The 16,536-nt window shown below is 37.8% G+C and overlaps 1 protein-coding gene across 1 annotated transcript in view; it reads left to right on the top strand.

The window, feature by feature from the left end:
• INTS13 (integrator complex subunit 13) overlaps positions 1 to 14,537 on the top strand; it is a 29,360-nt gene extending 14,823 nt beyond the window's left edge. Inside the window, exons 10-17 of the mRNA XM_081083711.1 lie at positions 6 to 95; positions 1,398 to 1,576; positions 2,486 to 2,656; positions 2,900 to 3,054; positions 3,345 to 3,575; positions 5,053 to 5,192; positions 12,174 to 12,309; positions 13,605 to 14,537. Coding sequence (XP_080939837.1) covers positions 6 to 95; positions 1,398 to 1,576; positions 2,486 to 2,656; positions 2,900 to 3,054; positions 3,345 to 3,575; positions 5,053 to 5,192; positions 12,174 to 12,309; positions 13,605 to 13,644 — 1,142 coding nt within the window. The 3' untranslated portion in view covers positions 13,645 to 14,537. The remainder of the gene's footprint in view (positions 1 to 5; positions 96 to 1,397; positions 1,577 to 2,485; positions 2,657 to 2,899; positions 3,055 to 3,344; positions 3,576 to 5,052; positions 5,193 to 12,173; positions 12,310 to 13,604) is intronic.
• The last annotated feature ends 1,999 nt before the right edge of the window (positions 14,538 to 16,536 follow it).

Consider the following 16,536-nt stretch of genomic DNA (forward strand, 5'->3'; position numbering starts at 1 on the left):
TTCAGAATTGCACTATTGCACTGGCGCTTATCGAATTTCACCTGTAGATGTAAATAGTAGACCTTCTTCCTGCCTTACTAATTTTCTTCTAAATGGTAACTTTCATCATTTAATTGTTTTGACTGAGATTATTACAAGGGAAGTCATGAACTCTGGAAAAGCCATTTTTTTCAACATAGTTTAACCGTTTTATTTCCCAGAACTGCTTTAAAGTTATATAATTATAAATACCCTTAACTAGCTTACTAATGTTTAAAATTAAGATGACTTTATGTCTTTCAGGCTATTGTATCCAAGTAAGTTTTATTTATATATTTTTTTGGTATTTTTAATTTAAAATTTTACCATTAAAGTCTGCATGTTTTATTTTTAAGATAGTATATAGTACAGACCATTATCTTGGCCTATTGAATGTTAAATTATACAGTGTATATGGACTTATTTTTCTTTGAACACTATACCTTTACCATAAACATTTTAAATATTATACTATGTTATTCTTACACACATGGCCTTAAATCTCTGGTTTCCTTGTGTGAAAAAAATATATTTTTAAAATTTTTATTTATTGATTTTAGAGAGAGAGGAATGGAGAAAAAGAGAGAGGGAGAGAGAAAGAGAGAGACATCAATTTGTTGTTCTACTCACTTATGCATTCATTGGTTGATTGTTTTATGTTCCCTGACCGGGGATCAAACCTGCAACCTTGGCACATCATAGCAACACTCTAACTGAGCAACCCAGCCAGGGCCTGAAAAAATTCTTTAGAAAACCAAATTACTGGATTTCATATACTAAATCTAAACTCTAAAAGCTTCTCTTAATAGTCTTATGATCAACTCAGTTTTTGAATCACTGATGAGATGAGTTGGCCAGCCTTTATCATAAGATTAATTTCATAGTTATATTAAGCACAATTTGATTATCAGACTATGTAAAGTCCAGATTAAATAACATTTGGTCATGTGAAATAGAAAGTAGTTACAATAATAATGCTGATAAGTAGGTATTGTGGAAGTGAATTTAGACTTCATTTTTTCCTCCAAATGTTTTATAGCTTTGACAACTTGAGGGTTATCCAACACTTGTCTCACTTTTCTTCTTGATGTCCAAGAGAAAAATTTCATATGAACTTGTAATTGAATGAAGAATATAACCAAACATTATATTAGAGACCACTATATTTATGTTGGAAAACCACCTGTATAGCTATGTAAGCTTGGAGTGACTAAGAGAAAGCTGAGGCTAGAATTCAGACTTTTTGGACTTGAAACACAGAAAAATTAAATTAGCAGTGCTGGTTAAAATATGAGGGTTAATAAATAAAATGAAAAAATCTAGACATAAACTTTAGGGGAAAAAATAAGAGCCCGTTTGAATTTCATTACTTTTGACAGGTCGTTCTGTTTTATTGGAACAACCACGAAAGTCAGGTTCCAAAGTCATCAGTCATATGCTTAGTAGCCATGGAGGAGAGATATTTTTGCACGTCCTGAGTAGTTCTCGATCCATTCTAGAAGATCCGCCTTCAATTAGTGAAGGATGTGGAGGAAGAGTTACAGACTACCGGATCACAGTAAGACTCTAATATCTATAAATTTTATGATTTGAGTGTATTCTCATTTAGCAAGTAGTTATTGAATGCCTATTATATGCTAAGATCTGTGACGAAAAGGAGTTTGGGAAGTTGATTATTTATTTTAATTAACAGTACTTGCTTGAAAGAGCTGTTTATCAATCTGTAGTCTTATGTATTCAGTGTATACTTAGAAGTATCTGAAAATAACATTGACGTACTGGAATTATAGAAAAGAATAGAAATTGACTTGAGCTAATATTTTAAGTGGAACTTTATTTCTAGTAACTTAAATGGCAAACAAAACATTTCAATAGATTGCTGCTAATTTGAAATAACACTAAATCTTTGTGTTATTTAAGGATGCCTAAAAAAAATTTGTTTCTATTTTTGGTAGAAATTCCATTGTTCTGCTTTTAATTTTTCACTCCTCCTCTCCTAATTTATATTCGGTATTTTATTGCTGTCTTTTTTTTTTGAGGTGGTTGTGAAAATTAAATGTGATTGATGTGTATGAGTGCATACTTTGTAAGCCAAAGTGTTATATACTGTAAGTAATTGTTTTTGATTAGGCTTTTTCTTTATTATTTAAATTTTTTTAATAAGGAGGAAACTAATAAATATTTATTGTAGAAAATTTAGAGATATAGATATATTTAAAAGAAAGACTATAAATTACTTATAATTCCATCATTCAAAGAGTGATTCACTAATTCTTTTTTCTGTATATGATACAAAAGAGTTAAATTATAGAAGTGAAGAAAAGTGGGTGGTAGGGGGAGCTGTAGGAGAAAATGCTTTGTTGCATATCACAGGACAGAAGACATCAGGGAAACAGACTGTTACATGTAATCCATATTGAAACATTAGAAAATAGTTTCTAATTTTATTTTATTTGGTTATCATTAGGATTTTGGTGAATTTATGAGGGAAAACAGATTAACTCCTTTTCTAGACCCCAGATATAAAATCGATGGAAGTCTTGAGATCCCTTTGGAGCGAGCAAAAGATCAGTTAGAAAAACACACCCGTTACTGGCCTATGATTATTTCTCAAACCACCATTTTTAACATGCAAGCGGTAAGTGTTAAATATTTTCAACTGCTCTTCTAGATTATTTATATATTCTTTTCAGAGACCATTTCTGAAGCGAAGAATAAAATATCTGAGTTTACTACAGTTAAATAGTAACAGAAAATTGAAGTGAAAGTTATATATGATCTCGCCACAGTGATGTTTAAAATCAATTGAAGTTCTGCCTACATGCTTTGATATTTGTTTTTCAAGACAGATTTTCTTGGTTTGTTTTTTTAAATGTGACAGGTAGTTCCATTAGCCAGTGTTATTGTGAAAGAATCTTTGACAGAAGAAGATGTGTTAAACTGTCAAAAAACAATATACAACTTAGTTGATATGGAAAGAAAAAATGATCCTCTACCTATTTCCACAGTGGGTACAAGAGGAAAAGGCCCTAAAAGGTAATTTTTTTCTTTATATATCATATTGACTTGATACATAGTATATTTTAAGTTAACTTATTCCATATGTAAATTATGTTTATGGATGTGTATATAAACATATAATTGAGGTGAAATGCTATAGAATAGCAGAATTGGATACATTATAACTGAAAATTGTACCCTTACGTTTTACGAAGAGAAAATAAGTCCATGTTTAATGGTTTTCTTTTACTTTACCAGTAGAAAGTGACATTTTAATATTATTTAAAGAGTATTTCTAAGATTGTTATTTTAAATCTTTACTTCAGAGATGAACAATACCGTATCATGTGGAATGAATTAGAAACCCTTGTGAGAGCCCATATCAATAACTCGGAGAAACATCAAAGGGTCTTGGAATGTCTGATGGCCTGTAGGAGCAAACCCCCAGAAGAAGAAGAACGAAAGAAACGAGGAAGAAAGAGGGAGGACAAAGAGGACAAGTCAGAGAAAGCAGTAAAAGATTATGAACTGGAGAAGACTTGGCAAGATTTAGAGAGGTGATTGTTGATATTAATATAGCACCATGGTGCCTTTTGGCATATCACATTCTGCATTTAGATCAACCCTCATTTAATAGAAGTTCATTTAATGTGTATTTATTTCATTTATAACTAAGATTTTGTCATTCTTAAAATCAAAAAGATCTTATTTTACGATTGGGGGCAAAGATAGTGTTTAATTTTTATCTAATTAACGTGAAAATTATAATTGAGGACATTTTGGTGTATTTATGTTTTATGAATATCAAAGACATAGTTTTATTTCTTTGTCAATAAATATTATTGAATACTTGTGATATGCCAGGCATTTAGCATAAGATTACTGCCTTGGAAGTACATAAAATGTTGCGCTAGAGATAGGCAAGTAAGTTAGTGATGACAACAAAATATGGATGATGCTGTTATAAAAATAGGCAAAGATGCCCTTGATAGCACAGTGAAAGAGCATAGTCCTAATTCTGAAAACCTTCCTCAATAGTACATCTTTTTCCTTAGCTTGTGATTTATAAATAAAAGTATCATAACATATTAACTGGCTTTGTCTTCTAACTTCTTGCCAGAAATCAGGCAAAGAACCAGGTAAATATTATAATGACAATGTGGTATGTCCCTTAAAACAAATCAGAACTTATTATGAAAAACTTCAAAGATTTATTCTACTGTGGAATACACATTTACCCATCATCTACTTTGAACGATTATCAGTTAATGGCACATTTCACATCCACTCTCACCACCACCACTGTCCAACTCCACATGGAATATTTTGAAGCTAATTCTAGAAATTATATTATTTCATCCAAAAATAAGTAGAGTGTAGAACATTTTTATTCTCTTGACCTTAGAAGTTCACTTCTTAGAGCCACCAAGCTTCTGAAACGGAATTGGCTCGCTTTAAGAAGGGGAGGGTAGAAAAAGAAGAGTGGGGGGAAGGTATTCTCATTCAGACCCCCCTGTTATTCAAGTAGAAGTCTGTATATTTTGAAAGTGTTTTTGTTCCCTTGGAAAATTCAGAATAAGCTTGGAATTAAGTTTCTAACTTGTGGAATGTAAATACATATCCACAGTACATAAACTAGGGAACAAATAATAGTAAATTACTTATTCTTTATAATTTGAAGTATTATTTGGCCTATATCTTTAAATATTAAATTGTGATATTTCTTCCAAATATCACTTTTCTTTTTGATGTTAGCTTCTTAAATTTTTCTCCATTTTCTTCATATTTTGCAGCAAACTACATTACTGAATTATTACAATATTATGATGAAGAAAAGGGGATACTTGTGTTTAATTCATTAAGTTCTCTTATCTGATTTTAGATTGGCATTTAGCTTCTGATTAGTGTCTAGGTTTACTTTGTAAGAGCAGCTATCTTTTATTGAGACTGATATGCAAAGTCTAGTTTAATTATTGAACCATTTCAATTTCTAAATATTTAAACTTTAAATTTTATTATTTGTCCCTCTAAAAGATTAAAAGGCATCTTAGAACGTGGAAAAGAAGAATTGGCTGAAGCTGAAATTATAAAAGATTCACCTGATTCCCCAGAACCTCCAAACAAAAAGCCCCTTGTTGAGATGGATGAAACTCCACCAGTAGAAAAATCAAAAGGTAAGGTAGAACTGTGATAGCTATGTTTGTAAAAAGTTTAGTTCTGTTTTGTGCAGTGTTATTTAATACTAGAGGCCCTCGTGCACCTGTGGGGTCCGTTGGCGTAGCCTGTGGGAATTGGGCCGAAACTGGCAGTCTAATGCCGCCTGCCGCTCCTGCTCATCCCGGTCCCTCTCTCTGCTGCCACCGCAGCTCGGTAGGCTTGGTGCCGCTCTGCTGTGGTCTCCAGGCTGCAGCAGCCAGCCATGAGCCCTGCATCTGGCGCACATCAGTCATCTGAGCGGTGCTCCCACTGTGGGAGCGCATTGACCACCAGGGGGCAGCTTCTGCATTCAGTGTCTGCCCCCTTGGTGGTCAGTGCACATCATAGCAACCAGTTGACCAGCCATTTGGTCGTTTGGTCACTTAGGCTTTTAAATATATAGATAGATTGTTGTGTATATCAGGAAGAGCTACTAACTGTTCCTGTTGTTTAGGCGATTTTTTGTTTACAGCCTTGAAGATAGGCAGCAGATATATTTGTCAGTATTAAAAAAAAAAAGTAGTGCCATACCTTCATTAATGAAGCCTCTGGAAAATAAGTACTTAAAAGTTTGTTTTAAGAAATTTTAATTATCTAAACTTGAATCTGTTTATGTTCCTGACACTATACTAAGTGTTAGGTTAATTAAGACAAACTCTTTTTCTTAAACCCTTACTGAATTTAGGGAAAAATCTAATATCACCCATCTATCTATATAAAAGCCTAATATGCAAATTGCCCCCACGGGAGTTCGACTGGGAGACCGACTGCTCGCTATGACATGTGCTGACCACCGGGGACGGTATGGAATGAAGGAAGTCGACGGCTGGCAGCCGGCAGCTGGGGAAGGGAGGCCCCAGCCGGCAGCCAGAAGGCCCTGATTGGTCCTCATCACCAGCCAGGCCTAGGGACCCTACCCATGCATGAATTTCGTGCACCAGGCCTCTAGTCCTATATGATAAAAGGCTAATATGCAAATAGACCAAACGGCAGAATGACTGGTCGCTATGACATGCACTGACCACTGGGGGCAGACACTCAACGCAGGAGATGCCCCCGGTGGTCAGTGCGCTCCCACAGGGAGAGCGCTGCTCAGCCAAAAGCCGGGCGGGCTCTTGGCTGGCGAGCACAGTGGCGGTGGCAGGAGCCTCTCCCACCTCTGCAGCAGCACTAAGGATGTCCAACTGCCAGCTGCAGGGAGTGGGCCTAAGCCGTCAGTGGGACATCCCCGAGGGGGTGCAGGCTGGGCTGAGGGACCTTCTCGCCACTTCCCTCCTCCCCCCACAAGTGCACGAATCTCATGCCCCGGGCCTCTAGTATATTGATAAAATGTGGTATGAATAATTATTAGTAAAACTATTATAAATAATATTTTTATTATAAGGCCTTTTCTCTCTTTATACTTAATTTCTTCATCAAGAATTCTAAGCATTAAAGATATGACTTGGGTTTGGGAGCTTCTGAAATCATTGTAGGCCTTAGTTATCTTGAAGGAAACTGGGTTTAGTCTTTTTAGGATAAATGGGAAATAGTATGACAAAGGACTGATTTCTTGCCATTATGCCCCACCAAAGGTGATAAGACCTCAGGGCTGGCCAGATTACAATTATTGGCAGCTCATTTTAGGGAGAAGGCAGGCTTGCTTGTTTTTTATATACTTCTGCTGTAGTGTGCATATTGTTCTACATGCTAATATTCTCCAATTCACTGATTTCTTTGAAATCAGAGATAAGGGTGATCTTATATTTCCCTCTCAGGCATTTGCCAGGATGCCTGGAAAATGAATAAATGTATTGATAAATTATTCTACTCCTCATATGCCAAAATATGCCACTATTGATTCGGATGAGAATAGGTTTAATCTAAACAATGCTTCAACATTGCTTGGAATATAGAACTCAAAATTATTTATAGTGGCAAAAAGTTGCAAACAACCAAAACACATATTAGTAAAAAAAATGATTAAATGATTATGTGTCCATTGGGTGAAATTTATGTAGCCCAAGAATAACTACTACCACAAATGCCCACTCTTTCCTCTTGCTAAGGTACAGGAGCGAAAGTAGGTTTACAGCTGTGAGTACACAAAACAATTTATTCTTGTATTATCATTTATTAATTATTATATTATTAGAGGCCTGGTGCACGAATTCATGCACAGGTGGGGTCCCTCTGGGTGGCCTGCAGGGATCAGGCTGAAACCCGCAGTCTAACGCCGTCTGCAGCTCCTCCCTGCCACTCCCACTCATCCCAGCCCCACGGTTCCTGCTGCAGGCTCACGCCCAGTCATGATTGGGAGATGCTCGCGCTGTGGCAGCAGCACTCGCCAACCATGAGCCCTGCATCTGGTGCCCTCCCGAGGGGACTGGCCTGCGGGATTGGGCTGAAACTGGCTCTCCAACATCCCGCGAGGGGTCCCAGATTGCAAGAGGGTGCAGGCCAGGCCGGGGAAGGACCACCGGAGGGCTCCAGGGCATGTCCGGCCCATCTCGCTCAGTCCTGATTAGCTGGACCCCAGTCGGAGAATCTGCCCCCGGTGGTCAGTGCATGTCTTAGCGACTGGTCGACCAGTTGACTGTCTGCCCCCTGGTGGTCAGTGCATTTCATAGTGAGCAGTTGAGCAGCTTTAGTATATCATTAACATATTACGCTTTGATTGGTTGTTCGGTTGTTCTGCTGTTCGGTCTATTTGCATATTTTCCTTTTATTATATAGGATTTTCCATACAAACGACTGTAAACCTACTTTTGCTATACTCTGTATATCGACACTGGTGGGGTCCCTCGGCCTGGCCGGCGCCCTCAATCTGGGATCCTCAGGGGATGTCGGAGACCTGGTTTTGGCCCGATCCCATAGGGCAGGCCAAGGGACCCCACTGGTGCACAAATTCGTGCACTAATTAAATTAAATAGATCCCTGATATCTTTCACCCTGAAAATATTACAGGGACCCATATGAGAAGCAACTTGATTGCAAATCATTATCTGCCCTTATGACTTTCTCTTCATGGCTGGTATTTGAAACTTGTTTTTTCTTGCATTGTATTTTACAACCTAAGTCGAATGTCTTTTCTTATTGGCAAGTTATATGGGCCTTTTAATACACCTCAGATTCATCTGCTTTGGAAAATAACCTCCTAGGACTTCCCAAAGTGAATATTGTGTCTGCTGTATATTCTTCATGTAAGGTTGGGCTGTTTCAAACATGAACTCTAGGTAGATTTGGAGAAAATCTATTCAGCTTTCTTTGTATGTTGCAGTAACAGAAAAACTAAAATGCAATCTTATTGATGTTGCTTGGCATTGAAAAAAGACTGAAATATTTATAGTTGTTAGAGCAGTGGTATTATGGATTGTATTACCTCCTTTATATGTTGTTGTTCTCTTAACTTTACCTAATAAACTTTTCTTTTTTTTTTTAATTTATTTTTATAATAGGTATGTAGTAGTATTTCACTATGGTTTTATTTTATATTAAAGGCTTGGTGCACGAAATTTGTGCACTCGGAGGGTCCCTCAGACCAGCCTGCACGCTCTCGCAGTTCAGGAGCCCTCGGAGGATGTCCGACTGATGGCTTAGGCCTGCTCCCCGGGACATCCTTAGCACTACCATGCAGGCGGGAAAGGCTCCTGCCACCTCCACTGTGCTCGCCAGCCGTGAGCCTGGCTTCTGGCTGAACGGTGCTTCCCCTTAGGAGCACACTGACCACCAGGGGGCAGCTCCTGCGTTGAGCGTCTTCCCCCTAGTGGTCAGTGTGCGTCATAGCTTTCACTATCTTAATATTTTTGGATTCTTTTTTCTTTTTCTTTTTCCGGTTGGGTGTTTTTTGCTTCTTCGTATTTCAAATCTTTGATTTGATACTTGCAATCCTCTAGTCTGCTGTTGGAACTCCGTATAATATTCTTTATTTCACTCAGTGTATGCTTAATTTCTAGTTGGTCCTTTTTCATATCCTCGAGGGTCTCACTAAATTTATCGGTGGTTTCTAGAAAATTCTTGAAAAACCTTATAAGTGTGGTTTTGAACTCTATATCCAGTAGTTTGCTTTCCTCCACTTCTGTCATTTGTGTCCTGTTTCTTTGTCTCCGCATTTTTTTATGCTTCGCTGTGTCGATAGAGTGGCTTTCTGTGCTAAGTGTCCTTTAGGGCCCAGTGGCTCAGCCTCCCCAATTACCTGAGGTAGACACTCTTGGTGCACCCCCTTGTGGGCTTTGTGCACAGTCTTGTTGTAGTTAAGCCTTGATTGTTGTAGGTAAGACTGGGAGGAATTGACCTCCAGGCCAATTGGCTGTGAGAATCAGCTGTGTCTGCAGTGGGAGAACTTCTGTGCTGAAGACACCCTTCTGGGGCAAGACTTGCTTCAGTGGGGCTTTGGTGCTCACTGAGTCTGCCCCGTGAGTGTGTCCGTTATGGATCTGAGGAGTTGTAATTGGATGGTCCCACTCTGACCACTGGGTACACTGGCTCTGAGATCTAAGGAGGGGCTAATCTAGCCTCTGCCTGAGACTACCCAGCAGAAGCCAGCTGTAAAGCAATGCAAGTTGCCCTGGGGCCTTGGGGCAGCTGCAGTTTGTAAAGTAATTTTCAGATTACAAAGGGCGGGCCTTTCATATGCAAAAGCCTCCGTGCACGGCTTGGGCGGGGCGGGGTCCCAGGGGATCAACATGGCGGGCGGAGCGAGCAGTATGGCTGCTCTCAGTCCTGTCCTTAGAGGCCCGGGCAATCGCTGTGAGCGCCTCCCAGAGAAAGCTGCCCTCGAATTCCGACTGATGCCAGACGTTCCAGTTTCTCCCTGTATGAGTCTGGGTCCCCAGAGACTCGCCCGGAACTGGAGCTCAGAGCTTGAGACTCCCTCCCGATTGAAAGAGACAATCGTGTCCTCAGCTGCCAGCCCGCTCCACATGCACCTCTGCACTTTTGTATTTTACTCCCGCACCGCACCTCCTCTGAGTCTTGGTATGCTTTTTTCTTTCCTTCTAGTTGTAGAATTTCCACTCAGCCAGCCTTCCTGTGGTTCTGGATGATGTCCGTTCCGTCTTTTAGTTGTATTTTTGAAGTGGTTGTGCGAGGCAGCAATTTCCGGTGTTTATTTATGCCGCCATCTTGGTTTCTGCTGCTTATATGTTTTGATGAAGAATTCATTCAAATATTTTGATCATTTTTAATTTAGCTGGGGTTTTTTTGTTGTTGAGTTTTGAGAACTTTTAAAATTTATTCTGGATACAAATCATTTGTTGGATATATGGTTTGCAGATATTTTCTCCTAGTCTGTGGCTTGTCTTCCTCCTAAGAATGATTTTGCAGAGCACAAGTTTCTAATTTTGATGAAGTCTAAGATACCAATTTGTCTCTTTATGATTATACTTTTTGTATTATATATAAAAATATGTGCATTACTCATCACAAATATTTTCTTTAAATACATTTTTATTGATTTTAGAGAGGAAGGAAGAGGGAGAGAGAGATAGAAACATCAGTGATGAGAATCATCAATCGGCTGTCTCCTGCATGCTCCACATGTGCCCTGACCAGGAATCGAATCATGACCTCCTAGCTCATAGGTTGACGCTCAATCACTAAGCCACGCCAGCCGGGCAGTTTTAAGTTTTAAATGTAAAACCTAAAATTAAAGAACTTCTAAAAGAATACATTAAAATAATATTTGTGCCCAGCTGGAGTAGCTCAGTGGTTGAGCATTGACCTATGAATCAGGAGGTCATCATTCAATTCCCGGTCAGGGCACATGCCTGGGTTGCAGGCTTGATCCCCAGTGTGGGCTCGTGCAGGAGGCAGCTAATCAATGATTTTCTCTCATCATTGATATTTCTGTCTCTTTCTCCCTCTCCCTCTCAGAAATCAATAAAAATATACTTAAAAAAATAAAAATAATACTCTAAACTCCATTTTGAGTTTCTTAAAAAATAAGTTGCAAAGTATGGGTCAGTGTTCATATTTTTACACTAACATCTTAATTGCTCCAGCAGCATTTGTTGAAAAGCCTATCCCCTCTTCATTGCATTGCCTTTGTACTTTTATCTGAAATCAGTTGATTTTATATGTGGGAATCTATTTCTGGGTTTTCTTTTATGTTCCATTGATCTTTGTGTCTGTCCTTTGCACTACAATACTATCCTTACTACAAGTCTTAAAATCAGGTGGTGAGTCTTACTAACTTTTTTCTACTTTTCAATAGTTTTAGCTATTCTAGTCTGTTGCCATTTCATATTGTGCAGAAAAGAGTTAACGTAGCAAGCCAGAGGCTATTAACATTAGAAGAGCCTGCTTGCAGATTTGGCCCTTGGCTGGCATCTGGGAATTTGGCTTTTATTTATTTACTAGAGGCCCGGTGCACAAAACTCATGCACTTATGGGGGTCCCTCAGCCCGGCCTGTGCCCTCTCGCAGTCCGGGAGCCCTTGGGGATGTCCAGCTGTGGGGAGCGGGCCTAAACCCACAGTTGGACATCCTTAGCGCTGCTGCGGAGGCAGGAGAGGCTCCTGTCACCGATGCTGTGCTCAGCAGCCAATAAAAACCTTCGACTCTAAGTCCTAAATGGGCTTTTCTGTCAATAGTATTGTACACACGTGGCTGTATTTTTGCTGCTGGTGGGAGTAGGCACTTGGTGTGAACCCTCATTGGAGGGAGAGAGCACAGAGAAAGCCTACAAATAGATTCCTCTCACTTTTGCTTTCCTGATGTGCTACATATCCTTGCTATGTTGCTCTAATGATTCTTCGCTGTGGCTTTAACTTTATGTTTAGTCATTTGAGACCATCCAGCAAATCACCAAACTAGTAGGTGATCTTGGGACCCCCTAAACACATACATTTTTGAATAAGGTGAAGATGATATTGCTTTAATTGTATAAAACAATAGATTTAAAGGTAAATTGTTTAAATTTATAAATTTCAAAGTAATGAACTATCCTACCTTTTCCTCTTCTTTCCAATATAACATCAGGACCAGTGTCTTTATTAACCCTGTGGAGTAATCGGATCAATACTGCCAATTCCAGAAAACATCAGGAGTTTGCTGGACGTTTGAACTCTGTTAATAACAGAGCTGAATTATATCAACATCTTAAAGAAGAAAATGGGTTTGTATTATTTATTGTTAATTGCCTTATAATAAGTTAAAATGTAATGAATACTGCTTGTTTGTTATATTCAGCAATTTTTGTTAGTAATATTATGAACCAATACATATTAACTATAAAGAGGAAAAATTAACATCTTTGATTCTTAGTACTTGTAAAAGGCATGATTACTAGTATATTGATTGTAACTCTGAAAGTTTTTACTTCTTAGAGCATTTTTTTCATTGCTCAATAAACATAAAGGGAAAAATCATAGCGAAAACTTAATATGTAATACTAACTATAAAATAATGGAGGAAAATATTTTTTGATTAAGTAGTACAATATTAGGAAATTTGTTTCAATTGAATAAATCTCAGGTTTGATCATTTTAATCTCCTTTTTAGAAGAACGTTCGATAATGTGTGGCAAAGGAACCTCTAGTGAAAAAAGAAATACATCTTTGCTGAAACCGGTTTGGCTCAGTGGATAGAGCGTCGGCCTGCGGACTGAAAGGTCCCAGGTTCGATTCCGGTCAAGGGCATGTACCTGGGTTGCGGGCACATCCCCAGTAGGAGATGTGCAGGAGGCAGCTAATCGATGTTTCTAACTCTCTACCTCTCTCCCTTCCTCTCTGTAAAAAATCAATAAAATATATATTTAAAAAAAAAAAAAAGAAATACATCTTTTACTAAATATCAGAAGTTTTTTTCCTTACTTTTGCTTGCAGAAGTATAGTAGAAAAAGTGGCCTTTGAAAGGAAACTGGGAAGGTCACTTAATCTCTCTGGGCCTCAATTTTCACTATTCTGCAAAATGAGGAAGTGAGACCAACTAGAGCAGCGGTTCTCAACCTGTGGGTCATGACCCCTTTGGGGGTCGAACAACCCTTTCACAGGGGTCGCCTAAGACCATCAGGAAACACATATTGAATATATAATTACATATTGTTTTTATAATTAATCACTATGCTTTAATTATGTTCAATTTGTAACAATGAAAATACATCCTGCATATCAGATATTTACATTACGATTCATAACAGTAGCAACATTACAGTTATGAAGTAGCAACAAAAATAATTTTATGGTTGGGGGTTACCACAACATGAGGAACTGTATTAAAGGGTCGCGGCATTAGGAAGGTTGAGAACCACTGAACTAGAGGAACCCCAACCTTCGTTCTTTTCTAAGGTGCTGATATTCTGCTTGATGAATATATGAGTTTAATTTCATATGAAAGGTATGTAAGGAGAAAAAATATATGGATGGTTAATGTTTCATTTTACCTATTCATTTTTTGCCTTCTGTTTTTCAGAATGGAGACAACAGAAAATGGAAAAGCCAGCCGGCAGTGAAGAGTGACTTGAGGAACTAAATTTACTATATTGCATAAATATTTTGGGCAGAATTTGATATAAGTACTTTTACAGCAAGATTGTATAGTTATGTTGCCTGGACTGGTTTTTACATTTTTAAGATATTTCAACTAACTTTATCTTTTTTGTATTAATTGTAAGATTGGCACATATGTCAAAAAAATACATTTGAGATTTGTCCTCCCAAATCACACAAATTTATTTTATGGTAAAAGGTTTTCCCTCTGGAAATGTTTTTTAAAAAATTCTTAGACTTCTCTTTGCCAAATAAAACTATTAAAAATGTCTGAAATGCAAAATATTGGAGTATTCCTTTAGAAAAATATATTTATTTAATGACTGACAACTTTTAGAAATTAAAATTTATCAGAATTTAGGAGACATTTATAAAATTTTGCTGGTTAGTCTATAACATATAGTGTTTTTCAAAAAAAGAATGTTTTTTATTTTAAATTATTTTTATGTTGCCCATTTAAAAACAAAATTTTCAGGTAGTTCGTGTAAATTTATATTTTCTCATATTGGACAATGTTACCTTTTTTTTCTGCTAAAAATTTACTGTCCGTTGACTTTTCATATTGAAAGAGAAGCACAAAGGAGATTACAGACTTTGTAGAAAGGAAAGTCGCTAGGTTATTTGGTTTTCTACTTGAATAGAACCTTGGTCTGCTCATCTCAGAAATGTCATGGTTATACTGTGAATGCTTGATGACTTGTCTTCTTGTGCTGCTTCATCTGGAAGCTCATAACATGTTGTGAGAAACATGTTATTTAAATGTTGAATGCTAATTCTAGGCTTGTCATTTTTTCTTGAGTGTTTAGTAGAGGAGGAGAAAACTCTTTGTTTAAATATAGATTTATTATTTTCTATGAAAAAAAGTGTTGTTTTTTTTTAAAATTTGAATTTCTAGGTTAACATTGGTTAGTAATATAATACAGGTTTCAAGTATACAATTCTATAATACATCATCTGTATATTGTATGTTCACCACCCAAAGTCAAATCTCCTTCTGTCACCATTTATATTCCCTTTACCCTATTCTACTCCCCCCCCCCCCCCACCTACCTTTCTCTTTGGTAATCACCATACTATTGTCTATGACCATGAATTTTATTTTTAAATTTTTGCTTAATCCCTTTATCTTTTTCACCCAGTCCTTCTACCCCCTCCCACTGACAGCTATGAGTTAGTTCTCTGTATCTGTGAGTCTGCTTCTATTTTGTTTGGTAGTTTATTTTGTTCATTAGATTCCACATATAAGTGAAATCATATGGCAGTTGTCTCTGACTGGCTTATTTCACTTAGCATAATACTCTCCAGATCCATCCATGCACAAGGTAAGATTTCCTTCTTTATTAAAAGCTGAGTATTATTTCATTGTGTAAATGTACCACAGCTTTTTTTATCCACTCATCTAATGATGGGCATTTGGGCTGCTTCCAAATTTTGGCTATTATAAATAAAGCTGCAGTGAACATAGGGGTGAACTCAAAGGGAAAATGGGAGGCTACTATTGTCTCCCTTGCTGACGCTGAAGGTATCAGAGACTTTTGGATGACTGTGCAAATCTCAGGTAGACTTAAACAGAGCTACTCCATGAGAAATGTTGTCATTGAAGGTGTGGCTATATTCTCTATTACTTCCTCAGAGATTGAGAATCCAAGAAAATGAGAGTACTTGGATAGGCAAGGAGAGCTTTGTGAATACTAAGCTTGGCTAATTGATTCTGAGACGAAGTCAGATACAACAGGATGCTTTTGTATTTTTGTTCTGTGGATTAGGGATTTATTTCCCACTCTGCAGAGTCCAATTTTTCTAGTAACATTGATACTGTAGAAGTTCTCTGAAAGTCAAAATCTGTGAATGAAGTAGCTGTTAATAGCAAAGAAGGAGTGACCTCAGGGAAAACAAGAATATCCAAGGTTGTTGTCAAGGACATTTCCTTTAATGAATTCTGCGAGACTACTGTATGCAGTGGCCTTGTAATCTTCATGCACCTTAGTGTGTTTGGAGTAAAGTCAGGATCAGGAATAGGAGTGATTTGTCTTAAGGTAGCAAATAAGCTGGGGATCAATGGTGCCTCATCTTTAGAGATCCAATGAGTCACAAAGGTGGGTAATGAAACGGAATAGCTTGCTTAGTTTTGTTGACTAAGTCATTTATTTCAGTGACTTCATTGTTGTGACTGGGATATTCCTTAACTGTCTAAGTCGTCGTCTTTGAGATTTTTGAAGTAATCTCCAACCTTCAGTCTGATATCCTAAAATTTGAGCAAGGAATTTAGAGGAAGCATGCTGTTGAAAAACTTGAATTATCTCTGGCAGTAATGTAGAAACCTCATATTCCATAGGCTAGTGGAATTGTACAGCCAACACTGGAAGATCTCACAGTTGCTTATCTTGCTTCTGAATGGCTCATAGTCACCAAAGAAGCATCCAAGTAGAAATAGTCTGCCAGAGTGTACAGCACAAAGAGAGACTCTTGACCACTCTTAAATCAGCAGCCGATTTAAGAGTAATTTCAGCTACAATGGTGGAAAACTCCTTTGAGCTTCCTTGGGCTCTAACACTTAAGATTTAAAAGAAGAACACAGCATGGATTATTGCTGTATTAGTGATCCCTTATTTTTAGGTAGTCCTTCATAATGTATATAGTATTGTCACGTACATTATTTCACTGCCACCTCCAATAAATAGGAGGGAAAGGAGGACAATTATCCTAATCCCTAATACATAGTTGCAAAAATGAATTCAAAATGGCTTGCCCTAGCTGGTTTGGCTCAGTGGATAGAGCGTCAGCCTGTGAACTGAAGGGTCACAGGTTCGATTTTGGGCAAGGGCATATGCCCAGGTTATGGGCTCAATCTCCAG

The sequence above is a fragment of the Myotis nattereri genome, assembly GCF_964212035.1.
Source record: "Myotis nattereri genome assembly, chromosome: 2".
NCBI classification, from domain to species: domain Eukaryota; kingdom Metazoa; phylum Chordata; class Mammalia; order Chiroptera; family Vespertilionidae; genus Myotis; species Myotis nattereri.